General features: G+C 45.9%; 1 protein-coding gene across 1 annotated transcript in view; it reads right to left on the bottom strand.

Annotated features, from left to right (window-relative positions):
- Positions 1 to 775: 775 nt before the first annotated feature.
- Positions 776 to 18,518, bottom strand: part of LOC131294306 (HIV Tat-specific factor 1 homolog) — a 51,797-nt gene continuing 34,054 nt past the window's right edge. Inside the window, exons 3-5 of the mRNA XM_058322356.1 lie at positions 2,917 to 3,083; positions 1,311 to 1,634; positions 776 to 1,219 (exon numbers count right to left, since the gene is read on the bottom strand). Of these exons, the coding sequence (XP_058178339.1) occupies positions 835 to 1,219; positions 1,311 to 1,634; positions 2,917 to 3,083 (876 nt within the window). The 3' untranslated portion in view covers positions 776 to 834. The remainder of the gene's footprint in view (positions 1,220 to 1,310; positions 1,635 to 2,916; positions 3,084 to 18,518) is intronic.

Here is an 18,518-nt window from a genome sequence, read left to right as displayed (position 1 = left end):
AGACAAGACGTCAATGGATGCTTGTGGTTAATTTGGTTGACTGATGTACAATGTACCATAAGGACTTTTTGCTTCCTCCTTCCTTCCTTCGACACGTGACGAACAAGGCATTGAACTTGTTCGCACGGTGTTGGTGTTTGATAGGGGTACATTATTACTGGCTGTCGACATTTATTGGAACTAAAGTATGTGATTAATGTTAATAGGTAAAGATATCACAAATTCAAATTGGTTCAGAATTTCGTTTGGAACTAAAAGAGATACTTTGGAAAGGAACAGGAACATTAACAAATGTACTAAAGGAATTCAAAACTAGCGTGTTTTAAAGTAAATAACGAAATAATAATGAATAATGATCACTAATAGAGAGGTGAATAGAAACATCAAATACACATAAAAAAGGAATGGGAATAGGATATCGATATATAACAACATGAGCTGGATAATGATTTTTTACACACACACACACACACACACACACAAATGTTCACAGTATTACCAAACTTCTAAAGAAACCTTCATCAAATAACGGATAACGAAACTACCGACGGAAATAGGAGGTGATTGTAAAAAGAAAACATGACAACCAGTTTTGATACCAAATCAAAGCACAATGAAATAATGAAATGTTCAACCTAAAACCCTCCAATTCCTCAACGAACTATGGGAAATCATTTTTCGGAATGAAATTCTATATCTTTTCTCCACCGCAGGGTTTGTTTTTCTTGTTCCTCTCCGTCCCACGCAACACTTTTATTACTTTCCTTTTGGTGGAAAGGATAGACGTCGGTTTCCATTCTCTAAATCAATTACAATCAATCATCATATAGAGACCTATTCATCCTGATCGTCACCACCGTCCTGTTTACCATCATCACCATCGTCATCATCATCATCATCATCGCTTTCTTCGTTGTCATCGCCTTCCGTATCCTTCTCCTTCGATTCCACCGGTTCGTCGGCAACCGGAAGCGGTTGCTCATCCCGTTCGGATCTCATTTCCGGCGTGCTTTCACCACTCGATGGTACGTCTTCTTCCGCCTTCTTTCCCTCCCTTTCCGGACTCGCCTTTGCATCCTTCGTCGACGGTTGGCTTTCATTCGGCTTACCACTGTCACTTTCCTTATCCTGGTCCGCAGCATCGGGCGTCTCTCCCGTTTCGAGGAACTGCTCCCAGTTGCCTCGCCGTTGGTTCACATCGGCATCGGTTTCGGCGATTCTGGGGGACAAAAAAAATGAAGATATTCTTTAGGAAGCGTCCTTTAACTATTCGCCCAGGTCGGATTGAAGGCGTTGGCCAACACACTTACCGGTATTTCGTTCGCCCGTCCCAGATGGCGGCCGTCAGCTTCCGCTGGCCAAAGTAGCGCCCGTTCATGAGCTGCACCACCAGGTCCGCTTCCTCCGGGTCGCCCATCGTCACCTGGGCCACCCCTTCCGGGTGCCGGTCGTACAGCAGCACCCGCCGGACCGTCCCGCACTTGCCGCACTCCTCGCGCAGGTCGCTCTGGTACTCGAGCAGCAGATGAACTTCCCGATCGAACAGCGACGGCTCGAAGAGATTCTTGATGATGACGATCCGCTCGTGCTTCGAGCGCTCGCCGCGCATCTTTTCCGGCCGCCAGTCGAACAGTCTTGGGTGGAGCGGTTAAAAAGCCGATGAGTAAGAAGTGGACGGTTAAACACAAACACGCCAACTCATGACACGACACGGAGTCGGCGCCCTTTGGGAGCCGATCGATTGGGCCGTAAAATTCGTTCCCCCCCCACTTCACCAACCTTTGGTAATTGACTCCTGGGTAAAAACCCGTTTCATAACGCCACGTTATGCAAAATACAAGTTCAAGTGGCGCTCCGTGTCGGGCTCGGGAAAGGAAATCTCAACCCAACCCGGTCCGTTTCGCGAAAGCGCGTGGCATTAAACGCGAGTGGCCCGTAATCCGTTTTCACTTGCTAATCGACCAATTGAGGCGTGCCAAGAGTGCAAGCGAACCGTTTCGTCCGCGAGGATGATCGTTTTGCCTTGCGTGGTTCGTATCACCTCGCTCGAGTTGGTGTGCTCCCGGTGTAATGAGTCACACTTGAAACGTGCCAGCCGGATGATTGTCGGTTACACCTCGTTTTTCTCCTCGTAATCAGAAGAGGCCACCTTCCTTAGACGTTAGCGTTCGAAACCGCAACAAGGAAAAAAGGGCAAAATCGAGGAAAGATTTATGGCACAAGAGTGTTGCGTACCGAGACGATTCATCGGCGCCATCGGCCAGTACTTCAAAAAACCCAAACCCCCCCCCCCCCCCCCTGTTTTGGTGTAGTGTTCAAGCATGGGCCACAAAAGGAAAAACAATACAACACACATGTTCCGAAGCGCGGCTTGAAAAAGACGATCATAGAACTTTGACCTCGGATCCGGGTGGGGGGAAAATACTGTTTGTCCTAACGTGAATGTCGGTGAAAATTCAAACCGAGCTCGCGGCACGTACGGTGGGTCATAAAATTGCAAATTAACAAACAACAACATCCTTTTGCCCTCGGAGTTGTTTGTGACGTAATAAATCGTTTGCAGCAATTCAATGTACTTATTATTTGTTTTTATCTCCGAGCAACGGTTTTATCGACATGTCCGCGTCGGCAGGGACCAAGTAAAACCCATTTTCATCACGATACATAGATATATTTAGCGCACCCAGTTAGCGGTAAGTTGCTAAAAACAATCCGATGATCAGACATCAAAGAAGTAAGATTAAAAAAACCTCTTCTCAACGAGACACCAACGATGCCCAGTTGGTTCGGTATTAAAATCCAAGCACCACAAATTAATACATTTGCTGCGTCTATCTTTACATGATCAGGCCACTCAATTGGCAAGCTGTTAAATGACAAAGCAAATTATGCTAAACGGTGAATGATCACACTTACGATTCTTGCATCTTCTTGATGCGCTCCTTTTCCTTTTTGCGCATTTTCGGCTTCAGCGTCGGGTTGTACTCGCCCCGCATTTGGAACTCGGCACGCTGGACCTTAATCTTGTGGCCGCGCACATCGTAGTTGTCGAGGATTTTCAGCGCCAAGTCGACGGATTCGATCTGGAAAGGGATGAAAAGAGAACGTGATTGAAGTAAATGGAAATTAAATAACTACATTAAAAACTATACAACCGAATTCAATTTTCATTAAAGTACAAGTGGCGATAATGAGTTCTATTCCAGCTCCCGGACTTTGCCAACATCATCCTTCCACTGTTCTTTGGCTCAGAAATACTCCCACCAGCATGAGGCTCTTTTGGCAGTGTCAATAATTGGCGGTTACGGGTGCTACTTTCCACTGCAAATGGCGTTTAAGTGGAAACGGACAGCACACCGCAAGGGCAGGCACCATCATCAACAGCATCATCATCGTCGTCGTCGGTCGGGGCAATCTGTACAAACAGCGTCGATTGCGTATCGAGCGGCAGGCAACGCAGCGTATAAAAAGGCTAGGTGCTAAATGCAGTGCAAATATTGATACTTTCATTCCACGCCGGCCACGTGACACGCATGGCGACGCGTGCTGTACGTTCGGCCTCCTGGCTGCCTGCATTGGTGAGACGGTGCGTTTCGATGCGGGATGCGCGCCAAGTAGCTCAATTTGTCGTCGAGCGGTTTCCACTGCGCCCCGTCCGCCAGTCGAATGCCGTGAGCCCGGAGATTATGGTGCCCGGGAGGGTGATGAGCAGGGTGTGCGGAAATGAAATCAATTTGTTACACACGATTCACTTAACGCACGGGTAAATAACGAGGATCGTCTTCCCGTTTGCGACCGTTAAGTGCCCAAGTTGACGACCACGAACACGACGACGACGACGACGACGACTACCGACAACAGATCGATCAAGCTTGATGAACGAAAGACCAAAGCGACGAGTTTTGACACGGAAGTTTTACCGAGATGTAGGTTTTTGAGGTTGTCTATGTTTCTACCGGAAAGGGATTCATTAGAATATTCCATTTCCAACAAGAGCATCGAAGATAATAAATTCCTTATAGAACAAATAGATCTTATCAATTGCACGAGACACTTCAAAAGTATGAGCATTATTAAATTATTTGCCTAATGTCAAGCATTGAAATCTGTTACAGAATCTTAAACGAATCATTTTTAAATTTAAAACTACCATGGCCTACTTCGTTGCTTTCTACTTCGCCAGCATTTCATCTTCATTTCGTCTCCCACAGTGTGTTATGTTTATTAGAATCCAAAACGGAGCAAAAAGAAAAAAACGAAAAGTTGTGTGCAAACACACTCAGCCCGGACAAATTTGATTGACTTTAACAACACAAAACACACGTAAAATAACACTCTCTGCTGCTCTCGAACGCGTTCGTTCCCAGCCAGCTCAGCGCTGACAGCAAGCATGATTTTAATAGCAATTGGCATCGATTCAATTTTGACACATTTAAAAACGGCCGTTGGAGGCGGAGTAGCGAACGCCGAAAAACGTGAAGAACTTTCGTTAGGCACCAGCAAAAAAATAGCGAAATTTGAGTGCCCTCCCAGCGACAAATCAAAAGACCGACGACAAATCGAGCAACTCTGAGTCTGTGTTTGCAGAAAACCAAAATCGTGTATCATATTTCAAAACCACAAAACCACCAAACCTCAAAGGTTAAATTGTGCCCGAGCAAGAAGCCAAAATTCGTTCAACCGCAAACGAACCGGCTCTCGATTTGTCGTGCGACTGTTCGGTTCGTGTCGTTTGCGATAAACTTGATCCACTCTCGCAGCATCTACATCAAATGTGTGCCAAATGGACCCCGCTAGGTGCAGGGAAGAAAGGTAACAAGGGCACCCCGCGGGGTGAAAGTGCAAAGTGTTGATCGGTCCGCAAATCTTTCGTTGAAGTTTGAAGAAAAAAGGAAAACCAAACAATTCACCCATTCAATCTTTCACAAGCCGCGGGCGATGCTTTGTTCTTGGTGTTGCAAAAAGAAACCTCCTCCTCGAACACGAAGGACACATTTTTGGCACCATCTTCAAAGGGCCTCCCAACGTTGGGTTGGGTTTTTAACCTTCCGACCGACACCGATCCGTTTCCTTTTTTCTTTCCATTGTGCGCGTCAAGTGCAAGCGGGCCACGAAGAAAAGCAAACAGCCATCATCCGGCGTGAGGTCATAAGATCGATGGGAATTAAAATGTTCCGAATTTTTTTCCTCAGACCCTTTTTTTTGGACAACTGCCAACATAATAAAAGGAAGGTGGGTTAAGCAACACGAAGTGTTGGGCTTTTTTCTCGTGGACATGCAATGCGAAACGAATGTGCAATTAACAGCGCATTTGTTCTAATTCACCAAAAGAGTTAAGCGTCTGAGCCGGCGGACAAGTGTGGCCGTGTCTTGAGTGTCTCAAGTGTTCCCCTCGACGATCATCAACTTCTACGGTTCGGTTCGCCAAACGTACAAGCCACAATTGACAAGTGACACGACACGGGGCGAGTTTGATTACCGGACTTTTGCCCCGTGAACGCACAAGAAAACAGCCTCGGGCGGCTCTCTAGACGGTCGGTCGGACGGTCGGCGTCTCGGCCCAGCCAACCGTTACGGAATTGATCATATTTAAATGCTATAAATCCTTCAATTAATCAATGGCCGGGCACCGGCCCGGACCGGAGTCGTCCGCGGCTACCGTCCGCGCCGTTACGCATGTTTGCGAGCGGGACAAGATCAAATGTCAGTGAGAAGCATAATTTTACCCCAATCTAGTCCCTGCCACCTCCCCCTCCCGCCATCCCGTTCCCGAGCTCTCGAACCAGTTCAAGGTTCGCGTTCGGTGAGTGCGCGCGCTTTTGGAAGCGGCGGCTTTTCGGCGGCGCCGGTTCCCTTTCTTCGCGATGACTCTCGAAAACCGAGCGAAGAAACAAATTCGGGAGGGGAAATAAAAAGACAAGGGAGCGAAAGGCGCGAGGGGTCGGTTATTATTGATTTTCTTTTTTATCAGATCGCTATCGATCTGATCGAAGCAAAGATTCAGATGTGAGGGAATAGGAAAATGGATGCATTCGTTCGACCGGCGCACATTTTGACTGATCGTGTCAAATCAGACGAAACCCGTCGTTTGTTGGGCTTCGCGGCGGTAAGAAGTGGTGTCGTTGGCGCCCGACACGACAACAACGACGGTGAGAGGATGAGGAGTGGGCACCACAGAAGCTAGCTTTTGTGTGAACCGTGGTCCCGGTTTTTTGATGGTGTGTAATTGAGATCCGTGTTTGATGTTTATACCAAAAACTTATCTAGTTTTTATCGATATTTTATCGATATTTTATCGTTTATTTTTCGTAAAGAGTTTTGCGTAAGGAGATTGTTTCTTAAGATGGTTTTTTTTTCGTAGAGAGTTTTTTTTGTACACTAAAAACACGACCAATACTGAACCGTTGCTTCTGAATCCTTCCACACATTAATTTAAAAAAACTACAGATGTTGTTGAACATTTGCTTGCTAAACTTTACAATTGAAACTCAGTTTTACTAATGCAAATAAAGCAAGCATGTACAAATATGTCAAGGTATATCCACCAAGGCTGTGCAACACGGTTTATACAAAGCGGGGAAATCGATAAAAAACAACCATTTTAAATGTGCCGCTATTAAAATTATTAAATTAAAACATAATTCTCAAGTAAAGAATTAAAATCATAGCTCTTTTCTCAATGTTTTCCTTACCGAGCTAGTGTTCGATATTTTTGAAAAGTCGGTATTAGAAACTCCGATGAAAAAATAAAAGTCAAGTTATTGGCGTAATAAATTAAAGTAAAAACTACTTATTTCAATAACAGACACTGAACCGATTGAATAAAAAAATGTTTCCTGCTCTTTTTTCTTCCCTGTGGGATGGAGGAAATATTCACTGAACGGAATGCCACCCAGCAACGAAACAGTCGAGTGTCAAAGCTATGTTTAACGTTTTAACTGACCCATACGCTCATTAATGACTGGCTATTACGCTTTCATCATCTACCGAAGGCCCCACACAATCAAGCAATCATGCAAATTATGCAGTCTGCAGCACTTTTGCGACAAAAAAAAAACAGTGAATGAACAGAGCGTTGGAAAATAAAATGAAAAACAACAAAACCAGTCCGTGAAAATTATTGTAATCAACTGCAGCAGACTTGGATGACTGGGAGGGATGAATTATTCGGTGGTGCGTATGCCATTGGCCATCGTCCGTGGGTGGAGCGGTTCGTGACTCATACGAAATACATGCACCGTTGGTTACCCGCTTTCCCGATTTACCGCACCGATTTAACGTCGGATGTCGGATGGCCCCCCATCATCGCCAAAAAAGGACCAACGAAATGTTTGGTGGTGGACACTCGGGGACGGTATTGAAATTTTATTATCAACACTTGACCGTAATGGTTCCCGCTGTTCCCGTCCCGTTCGCCAACGGGTGATATTTCAATTGGCATATTTTATTGGGTAGCCCCGTTTCCGGTCCGGTAAGGGTATGAGGCTCATAAACTGGCATCGTCAAGCTGCGCGACACGTCAGACAGCGGGAAACGGTATAATTTTCAACCAAATCAATGGCGCCCACGACAAACTCTAACCGTTCGGCGAAAGGTATTTTAAATAAATAATTTATAGCATTTTTGCCACCGGTGCCGGTTGGTGTTTTTCCACCGCCGCGATCGTGGGTGATTTATTTGTTTTCCATTATCCCACCACCACCGGCGGAGCTCCACCCGGCCGGTCGGCGTGTCGGGGGGTGGAACGGTATTCCATCAAAAGTTAGATTAGTTGAGTAAATATTCATTCCCACAAAACTCCTTGTGCAGAGGAAGGCATTGTTTTTCTTTACACACCCACATGCATGAAAAAACACATACACACACAGACACACTAGCGACTAGATCGAGGAGGATTCCCTGCGATTTTCCATTGGAAAACACCATCATACGTATGGAACCGCGCCCGTTCTTGTTGGTTTTGATTTTCATTTCGCATACTTTTTCCGTTCTAATTTCGCTACTTCCGTGGCGGAGGGTGAGGCCGAGGGAAGGAGCCGGCAGATACACACTTCGTTCGTTGGCAAAAACGGAAAAAAAACTTTCCATTTCGGGAGTCACTAGCAGACGGCACGGAATTCGATGCTGGAGGAAATGGTTCGCTCGAAACGGCAACACATTATTTTCACCCCCGGGGGAGGGAGGGAGAGAGGATGGGGATGATGCTCGATGGACCAAGAATGAAAAAAGAATTGTCGAAAAATATGCCACAAACAAAACCACCACCACCGCGGGACGAAACGAACGCGGGAGAGATGGAAAGTATGTATGTTAGCCAAATATTGTTTCGGACAAAAGCAAAAACTCCCGCTTTTCCATCGAGTTCGGGTAGCAGCATCGTGGCAAGGAACAACATTCCCATTGTGTCCATCGGGGATATGTGTGTATGTACGTGTGTTCGTTTGCCGATAGCACAACCGCAGCTAGTCGTTCGAGGTAGGAAAAAATCATTTTCCGGTGTGAAAAATGATCCAATTTTCCCACTTTCCCATACCTCAAAGTTGGATTTTTTTTGTCGTTCTCATGGAAAAAGTCGTTTGAGCACAGTTAAAAAAAAAACAACGTTCAGCAGTAAAATTGGAAAAAAGGTAGCTTTATGTGAATTGGTTCCTACTTCCTGTAGGGAAACTCACTCTCTCTACCAAACAATTTTTCTTCACTTGCCCTTTTATTTCGCTTCGTACTACGGAACACCACCTCGGCGGACCTCGATTTGACCTTTGTAATGCATCAGGTGTGTGTTATGATTGGAGTGGAAATCTATTTCAAACTTTTCTTATCAAACAGGACTTGCGAAATATTATGCATTGCTGCCTCAGGTGGAGTAAATTTAGATTTGCCTGTTAACATTTCTCATATCGTTTAGTATTGGGTGGTAAAAAATTTAAAGTTACCTGAAACAACTATTTTTTGTCTCAACGAAACAACTATTTTTTGTTTTACTTCATATAAAAACTCCTTAGTTAAGGTTATGTAATACAAAGAAATATGGCCGAGCCTTTATCGTTTTCCTTCAACAAACCCATCGTTCTGGGCAGTCTAATCATCATTCGGATCCATTTGATTCATGGATTCGTTGATCGATCGAATTTTCACGCGGGCAACACAAACAAACGCACAAACATTGCACGAATTCAAACCGATCTAACGGTTGGAGAGCAAATTTGTTTACGCATCGAACGAGCGATCGAAGCCAACGGAGCAACATTAGCACGTGACCTGCGGCTTTCCAGACACAAACAACTAACGTTTCAATCAACCTCCTCCGGCCAGCCTCTGTTTGTCGAAAGCCCCGGTTCAATTCATAAATCACACACATCGATAGCACCCTCTCTCCCCCGGGGGTGAACGGGGAAAACGGGTGAAGGGTTTTCACCGAAACTCATCACGCACGGATTCGGTTCTCCCGCAATCGGCGGTTAATTATGATTTATCGTTCATCACCGCGCCAGTCCAGCCAGTCTGCTCGGTCGGATCTATTCGAGCGTAATTGAAATGTAAAGTTGACGATGACATGCGCAGCTCATGAACGCCCGCATGAGTGGGTTTAAATTTTATAACACCGTATTTCCGGTGGGTTCATTTAGTAAGCGTTAAGCGAGGACTCCAATAAAATCTCGACCCGTTATCTCAACTACTTCCAATAAATTTGTGTGAAAAACTGCAACAAGATAACCATTTTGAACTGCCACGGTCGGGGAAAAGAACCTTCCGCTAGTTTTGAATGCACTTCGGGGCTCGGGGCTTATCTTTTATCCGCATTAGCAAATTTACATAAACGACCAACAGTTGTTAAATGGAACAGGGAAGAAACGGACGGTTGGAACGCAGTGACTTAAAAGCGGATAAAACTCGCCATGTTTTCAACAAAATGGTGCCCCCACCCCGACCATAAAATGATGCACTTCGCTGGCAGATGCAGATGCGCCTGAAACGGCTGGAGCGAAGGAGGAAAAGTGGCACATTATCGCCGCACAAGCACACCCAAACAAACACCTAATGAGCCGTGACAATTTTCCGCGTCCGCTTTGCGGGTCGTCACTGGAAAGAGGTGGAGCATCCGGCGACCGGGAGAATGGTCGGTGTTGTTGCATCCTGTCTGTTGACTATTTTCTAACCGGTTTGCCGCATCCTTTCGGGGGAACCATTTTGAAAATGGAGAATGGTTTTTCCATTGAGGACAGTAACATCCGCAAAGGACTTGTAAAGAACTTCCAATTTAATTACGTCGATGTTTTCCAATTTTATACCAACAGACAATACGGGGAATTCATTTCGGTTTTATTGAATTAATTTCGAATCGAATATTAATTGTTATGAAACAACATTGAATGCACGGTGGGCGACTTTACGAAGTTTAAAATTAATTATTCTTTTATCGTACCGCTTTTCAGAATCCATCCAACAAATTAACACTTCCTGCAGCGTCACGGAAAAAGGAGACGGTTTCAGGTGAGTCAATTCTGTGCGGGCGGAAGTGGTGCGAGTGTAATTTACAAATCGGAAATGAGTGCCATCATTAAAAGTAACCTATAATGAGTCCCGGGTGCGGGCATGGGTCGCTTTCATGCACCGCAAAACGCCTACGGTGGGAAGCTTCGGTACTGTTTTACAATAATTAAAAGTGCAGCGTTGCTTGAAAGCGGATCGTGCGTTCATTAAAATTTATTTTAATACGCACTTTTCGACGCATCACTTCTGTAGCGGAATGGGGGGTTCGGTGAAATGTGCAAGTATTCACCAGTTCACCAGTGCCGAAAAGCCCACTTTGGGCGACGACTCCACAATCGGACTCGAAATCGCTTCAGCCGATGGGGTGGAAATAAAAATAAATCCTCCATTATAATCACCACATTCCCACCCCAAGGAAAGCCCATCCGATGGCAATCGGTTTTTACTTTAAAGTGCCGCCCCGGCGGCATCCATTCGGTATCGGTAAATCATTGATGATATTTTTTGTCTTTATCAACCCGTTTGTTTAGTCATCCTCGATGCCGTGTCGGTGCAAAATACCGTTTCGAATGGGCTTCCGTTGGCGAGTTTTGTGCGACCGGGTTATAAAAATACCGCAGGGAATATAGCATTCGCATGAAACGTCCAATGCGCGAATGAGCCAGAAGGCCATCATAATCCCATAATGCTAAACCGCACGAAGAATGCGAAGCGAACCCCCGGCCCATAAAAAGCCGCAGATAGTATTGCATCGGGCGGTGAGGCGAGTGTTTATAAATTTACGGATTTAGATATCAACAGCTGGGCCAGGTGTTTTTTTTTTCATAGCCGGTTGGTCATGGTGGCATAAACTGTCATTTTCGAAATGCAATGGGATGATAGAGGAAGAAGAAAAAATAGGAAACCACCTGAATAGGCCGAGGATCAGTTGCGATCGGGACAAATAGGCACGTTATTTTATTTTCGGGCGTCGTTTGCAAATAGGATGGACAAATAATACGAGTTAAAGACTTCCAAGGCTTTCGTTTGTAGAGAGAAAGAAAATTGACTAAGGATAAACATTAAAAAAAAATCTTGCTTCCAAAACATCCAGCCTTTAATAATGAACAGATATAGACGTCCTAATAATAGCACTCTAAGACACTTTGGTAGCCGAGTCGAACGCATTTGTCATCGTGGCAACCACCATTCAATGGCCCTTGTTGCATCCCAGATGGGCTTTCTTCGTGACAGAAATGCAAACCATCCATTTACAAACGATAAAAACAACCAGCTACCATTCCTATATCAGGTCGCCGTCCTCTAAGTGGGTTGCATCTCTCGTGCCACATAGATGCCAATCTGTTTTGTAGCCCTCGAAGAACATGAGAGCAGATCGTCTGGAAGCAAAACGAAGCACAAAAGGGGAGGGAAAATGAAACTAAAAACCCCGTGGAATACATCGCCAGCCAACGCGAGCGATTGCTTCTGTTCTCCACCGGCGGGAGGCCGGTTGGTCCAGATTGGGATTTATTTCCCTACATCCGGCGCGGTTCTGCCATCGATGATCGATCGGATTGTGATTAGGTTCATCGGGTCCCGAAGAGGGATGCGTAAGGAAAAAAAAAGTGGATAGGACTTTATCCACCGATTCCCCGGTACGGCGAAGTAATCCTCGGTGTGGGATAAAAATATTCTCACTAGAGACATCTTAAAGGTGGGCGGGATTGGGAGATGATGAAGTATGGAACGCGAACCGACGCGGGCGAAAACGGCGGCAAAAAGGGCGTGAATGTTTCCCCTCCCCTCGGGGTGATGGGTAAATTACTGTACTTTGTTGAAAGGCGAGGCGAAGGTTGTTATGAAACCGATAAATTTGCTTGCCTTTTCAAGGGTATATGAAGTTATTTCTTCATTACGAACACTAATCAGTATGCGAAAATTTACGACCCGAAACAAGGCTATTGCGGATGGAGATGTTAACGAAATCTCTGCTCCAAAAACACGATAAACATCAATCCTTCGTTGGTGTTCGCTTGTGAAATATCCCATCGGTATGGGAAAAACAAACAACAAACAACCGAACGGGCATAAAAAAAAACAAGTGCACCCGAAAACGGTGGTTGAATGCTGACAAATTCAAATGGTTTGCAAATAAATTGGACATCGCGACCACACAACAAGTACGCATGCAAAGCAGTCACGCATAGACCCACCATGGCGCCGAAAATGTTGATGGCGAATTGGTGATTGGTGTTGGAATGGAGTCGAGGAAATAGAGGAGAAGAATTGTAAATTTACCCCACAAATTGAGCTGTTCACCACGGTCGAATAGGTTTAGGAGCGCACTTTAATCTGAATATATTTTCGAAAAACCACCTTAATGATGGCGCCTTTCATGTGGAATACATTGTAATTCTATGCGGACAAGTTTAACCTTTTTTTTGCGCCACGAAACAGAACGGACGAGACAGCACCAGTTGCCCTAAATACTTCAACGGAGAGAGCGCTCTATGCGATGCATTGGGGGGTGTTGTTTCTATGCAAATAAATGCATCCAAGTAATGATGCAATCATGCACACCACGCACTCGGTCGCGGCTCGTCATAGTCTGACGTCGGGGTCGAATTATGAGCAGACATGGTACACACACCACAACCCATCGTTCTCTTCCCCCCATTCGCCCACAAAGATCAGGTGTCTGAACGGGGAGGACCACGCAACTTCCCACGCCTGCCTCGACATGGTAGTGTACCACACACACAACCGATGCACTGCAAAAACATGCACCTCGGTTGTGTTAATTCGTTTTGGCAGCCGCTGAAAGCATTTGGCAGCGGATTGGCAAACGGGACACACCGGGTGCATGCGGCCACGGAAACCTGTTTGATCGTTCGCCGCTACCGGTTACGCATAGGCATCGGTAAACCCACGAAGGGACGCCACTGGAACCCGAGAGGGCACCCCGAACTATGTCACCCCATCCACGCTCATGGCCGGTCCCTGATTTCTCTTCGCTTTATTCCAAAAAGAAAAGACCGTGAAGGTGTCAACGGTTGTAAATTGGTTTGCTTTCCTTTTCGCGCGCGCTTGAAGGTGCGACGCAGGCAATGCAACAGGGAGGGAAAAGAGAGAAAAAGAGACAACTTTATCGAGAAAAAAAAAGGATTAAGTCTCACACAGCATGCGGTCGAGATGGGGGGGATGCAGAAAAAAGGAACTGCGCCTGCCTAACGAGGAAAGCTAATTTGATGCCATTCAAAAGCGCAACATCTCGTGAAATACTGCATTAAATTTCGAGACAGCATAAACACCGCACCCGCGTCAAATTTAATTCGATTGTTGTTGTAATGTTGATGCTGCTGCTTGGGAAGATTAAACGGAGATGAACGAAAAAAACACACGTGAAGAGGAAACTATAAACATTAAAACGACGCCATTAAGCCAAATCGAAAACCCGTTTAATTCCCGAGTAATGATAAAGCGCATAAAATTTTGTATTTAAAAGCAATAACTTTAAACGTGCTTAGCATTGTGTAAAGTACAGGTGAACGTCGATTATCCGGGGGTGTCGGGACCGGGAGGTCCCCGGATAATCGAATTCCACGGATAATCGAACATATACTAAAATACGTTTATACCTGGTTTGAGTCTCTGCTAGTTCACTTTTGACCAGTTCCAGTTAGTTGATTAATCATAAAAAATGTTTGAATTATTTTTCTATGATAATTTTTATTGCTATTTTCGATCCGACAAAAATTGTTTGACACATTATTGCTAAGAAACTTTTGCAAACTAACCTGAAGTTCATTGAAACATTTCAACAAGGTTGTGCAGTTGTCAGTTGCAAGACCCCCGGATAATCCGCCGCCCGGTTAATCCGGCCCCGGATAATCGACGTCCGACTGTAATCGCAAAGCAGGTTCCAGCGAACATAAGCATTAAATATGATATTTTTTTGGCTGCAGCCTCCGTCTCTCATTACGACTCAAACGACGACGATCCAATCACACTCAATAAAAAATGTCAAGGAACATCATTTTTACGACCCACCCGGCGAAGGTCAACGAACCGCCGGGAACCAGGTTTGACAACCTTTGGAGCGTCTGTGCAAATGAAATGCCTATTAAACACCCATTAAAAAAATCATCCGCCTGATGTCATCCCGGGCCGGTTCGGTAAAGGTCCCTCTTCGGTCATAAGCAACGTGGTTCTTGCTTGCCCAATAATGTTGGATGAAAGAATAAATGAGAGAGAAAAGTCCTAACAATTGTTTGTGCAATTCATCCCAAAATCCAAACAGACGCTGGACGAACGGTTAGTGTGTTTAGTTTCATAAAATACAAATAAAATCAATTTCAGCAGCAATCGAGTTGTTTGACAAAATTAAACAACCGGACGAGGAGGGAAAATGCACTCGAACGCCTTTGATCGCTTTTTAGGAAAAAAAAGGGGGACGTGGATCATCAACACCCACATCCACCCAATGAAGAACCCATATGTGATTAAATTTTACCACCAAATTATGAAGATAAACACACACGCGATAGAGTTTGCGGTTGTGTCACCAAATGGACGCTGTAGAAAAGCGAAAAAGTAACATCAACACAAACGGCATCCGATGGTCCAACATTCAATTTCTAACCATATTTTAATGTTCACACATCGTACGTAGTTTTTTAAACAAATTGTTTGCGTTTGCGATTCCACCGCAAAACCTCGCGAGAACACCGAACGTAAACCTTTGACCAACAAACTGCTGGTCCACGGTTTCCCGCCGCACCTGCGCTTCGTATCGGTTAATGGGAATTAATTTTCCACCAAAACCCCCGCAAGAGCAACACCAAATTGTGGCTTTTGTTGACCGCGAGCAAACAAAATCAGGGCCCCGCTTTATACGCGTTGTATTAATGACACAAACAAGCCGCAGCATTCCACCAGAACCCGAAAGTTCCATACAAAAAAAAACCCACCATGTTTGCCCTACGAACGAAGGTGCATGGTTAGCAATAAAAGGATTTAGCGCAACAACAAACAAAAAAAGGGAACACGACCATATTGTCGATGTTTGTCAGCGAGGAGCTTAGTCGTGCGAATCATTAGGTCCCGAACCGGAAGGCTCGACCGTTCCCGCCACTAATAAGCAAACAGGAGAGCGCCTTCGGCGGGTATTACAATTGAAAAGCTTCTGACGGAGCAATTGGTTTCCCTTGGGTTTGCCGGAAGCGTAGGCACGCAACACCAACGTCACCTTCATTCCGGACTCATCCGGTTCTAATGATGCTCCAGTTTGGCGAATCGTTCCGTACACCACACGGTGAGGCGGCCTAAACGCAACCCTGCGGACACCGATAATCCTAGACAGGTGCCCACCATTACCACCACAGCCCGAGCCGAGGATTACAGGGGGCTTAAGCCGCCCGATAAAACAGCTTCGGAAACAAATCCCATCAGAGGATCAGCGACTCCGTCGTACGGAAACCATGTGCCTGTCCCTTTGTAGTGGCCTTTCATCTCTCAGCTGTGCCGGGTAGGATTCGAACGGAATTGCGTTCCGGGAACCTCGGGTTTCGGAACGGGAGGGATAACAACGGGATGTACACGCCGAACAAAAGGACGCAATTATCATGTCCACCGACGTCCGGCGATAGTTTGGTCTGTCCGACAAGACCCACACCCACACACACACACAAATGATGTCAATGTGATGCTTCTCCAAACGATATTCGTCCCCTGTTCGAGTATCTTTCCCGGAGCGAACCGGGTGGTTCGCAAAACAACATCGACCGGGGTGTCCGGTGAGAAACCCGGGACTCGATTCTATTGCTTCCGCACCGGAAAGTGTCGTTGTTGTGGAGAGTTCCCTTGACGCCCCCCGGTCAGAAAAAAAACTGTCCACCGGATCGGATCGAACTCCTGCTGCCGACGGAACAGGATGTGAGTGGCCGGAAGGAGGGTGCGTTGACCATTTGGGGAAGGAAGCCAACATTCCTGCCGTCATTCAGATCGTTTTTGTTCGAGCCTGTTGGTCATATTCAGTCGTTTTGCGACGTCGTCATTCCTCGCATGGTATTGGTCACTCAGACTAATATTCTTCATGTCAAAGCTGGCACTAAAAGACAAAAAATGAACATTATGATCAGGTTGATGCGTGGTTGAAATGTGAATGATGTGTGTGTCAACGGGGATATTTCTGTTTATTCTCTTTTCAGCTCGTGTTAGGCATCCTTTTTCCCAATCCCCTCGAACAGCTATGCTTGTTGGTTCTTTCCTCTCTTTGTTTAAAGCACGTCCTCGAGCACTCGAAACACAAAACTGGCTGGAAAGTCGCCAGAAGGCGCACGTGACGTTTCTATGCTTTTTCCCAACCGCTTTTCGTCAAAAACGGGTGCGATTTTTGCTTTTATGCGGGCATTTGGCAAATAGACCGGCGTCCTCCTCGCTGCTAACAGCCGAAAATTCACGCACGGTTGGTCATCCGTTTTCGATCCAGAGAAGGAGCTTTTTCCAAGCAGCACGTTCCACGGGGAGAAAAAAAACCACACCAGGCAAAGGCAAAGCGGAATGTATAACCTAGAAAACGGTTCCTTCCTGGACCCGATTCCCGTTACGGCTGCATCCGCAACCGCGTGTTAGTTTTTCCACCGCACGGCAAACATCAGCCGGATGGCCGGAAAATGCACCGGTTGCTAACCGGAAGCGTCGTCCTTTGCCAGGATGCATCCGAACGATGTTTGGTTGTTTCGTTTCGGGTGTTGGATTAAAAATACAATCATCCTTGTGCTGCTGGTGTGTCCTTGCGTGTGTTTGTGTATGCCATGAGGAGGATGAAACATCCGTCAAAAAGAACGCGACCAGCGTTGTCCACAAACACCCAAAAAGGCTCTTTGCAGCGGAGCGGATCCACTCAATCGGATAAGCCTTATCAAGGGGTTGGAAGAAACGTTTTTATTGAAGCATTTTTGTTTTACGAACGTAGGCATTCGTCTCTAGCGAAAAAAAAGAACCAGTAGGACATACAGACAAGCACACAAAACCAACACCACGTGGATGCGGAAATGTTTTATCACAAAAATAAAATTTGTTTATGCAAACGGTCCCAGCTGGAAACGGGTTTCTTTTGCGATTTTCCCCGGAGCAATATGGAAGCTTTTCCGGGAATGAAATGTAGGTCACATACACACACACACACACTCCTTCAGATCCCGGAGCAAAGATGACATGTTTTCCGTTTCCGTTTGGATGCGATTTGTTCGCACCAATTTTTAGAATTGATTGATTGTCGCTTAGAGCCGTCGTTTTTCTTCGTGTCGTGAGCCAAAGAAAGAAAAAAAACGTTTTCCCTCCCCCTCCCCCCATGGCAACCACAAATCCGGAGATGACAAATGGGGGCCGTAAAAATTCGATGATGATTGCCTTCGAAATTCGGCTGCTTCGTTAGGGGTTCGATTCCTTTCCTTCGCCTCTCGTTCCCTCTTGGTCCGTCTTCCTTCAAGAAAACCCTTAGGAATTCGCAAACCCCGTTTGAATGATATAGAAGTCAAACAGTTAAACATCGACGACGGCAGCGAGTATGTTGGGGAGGAAGGGCAAATATTTGGCAAACCAAATTCATCTGAGGCCATGGACCACTCCTGGCCAATTAATAATGGACCTTGCGAGGCCACCATATGCCTTGGCTGGTCGAAAGATTTAACGATTCCACTCGCATGTTTGCATTTAGCTACAAACGATCTCGACCCGGACCACGAGACGGAGATCCTAATACTGGTGGGCATGAGCTGTTGTGGGCTTCGCTAACGCGCCTTTCGTCGAATGGAAATGGCCATCGTTTCGGTTTCTGATCACGTTCCGATACTGCTGTGGCACGAGCTGGAAGCTGGGCCATCGCTGGACACGTTTATGCCATTGTCCAGCATCCAATCGTGGCATGCGAACGCCAAGGAGGGTCGTCGGCGGGGGGGGGGGGGGGGGGGGGGGGGGAACTATACACGATCCACACGAACTCTGACTCAACACGGTTCGTAGGAAAATTTAATAAACTATTT

Source organism: Anopheles ziemanni, chromosome 2 (genome assembly GCF_943734765.1).
Source record: "Anopheles ziemanni chromosome 2, idAnoZiCoDA_A2_x.2, whole genome shotgun sequence".
Taxonomy (NCBI): Eukaryota; Metazoa; Arthropoda; class Insecta; order Diptera; family Culicidae; genus Anopheles; species Anopheles ziemanni.
Note: the sequence above shows the minus strand (reverse complement) of the source record. Positions and strands in the feature narration are given on the sequence as shown.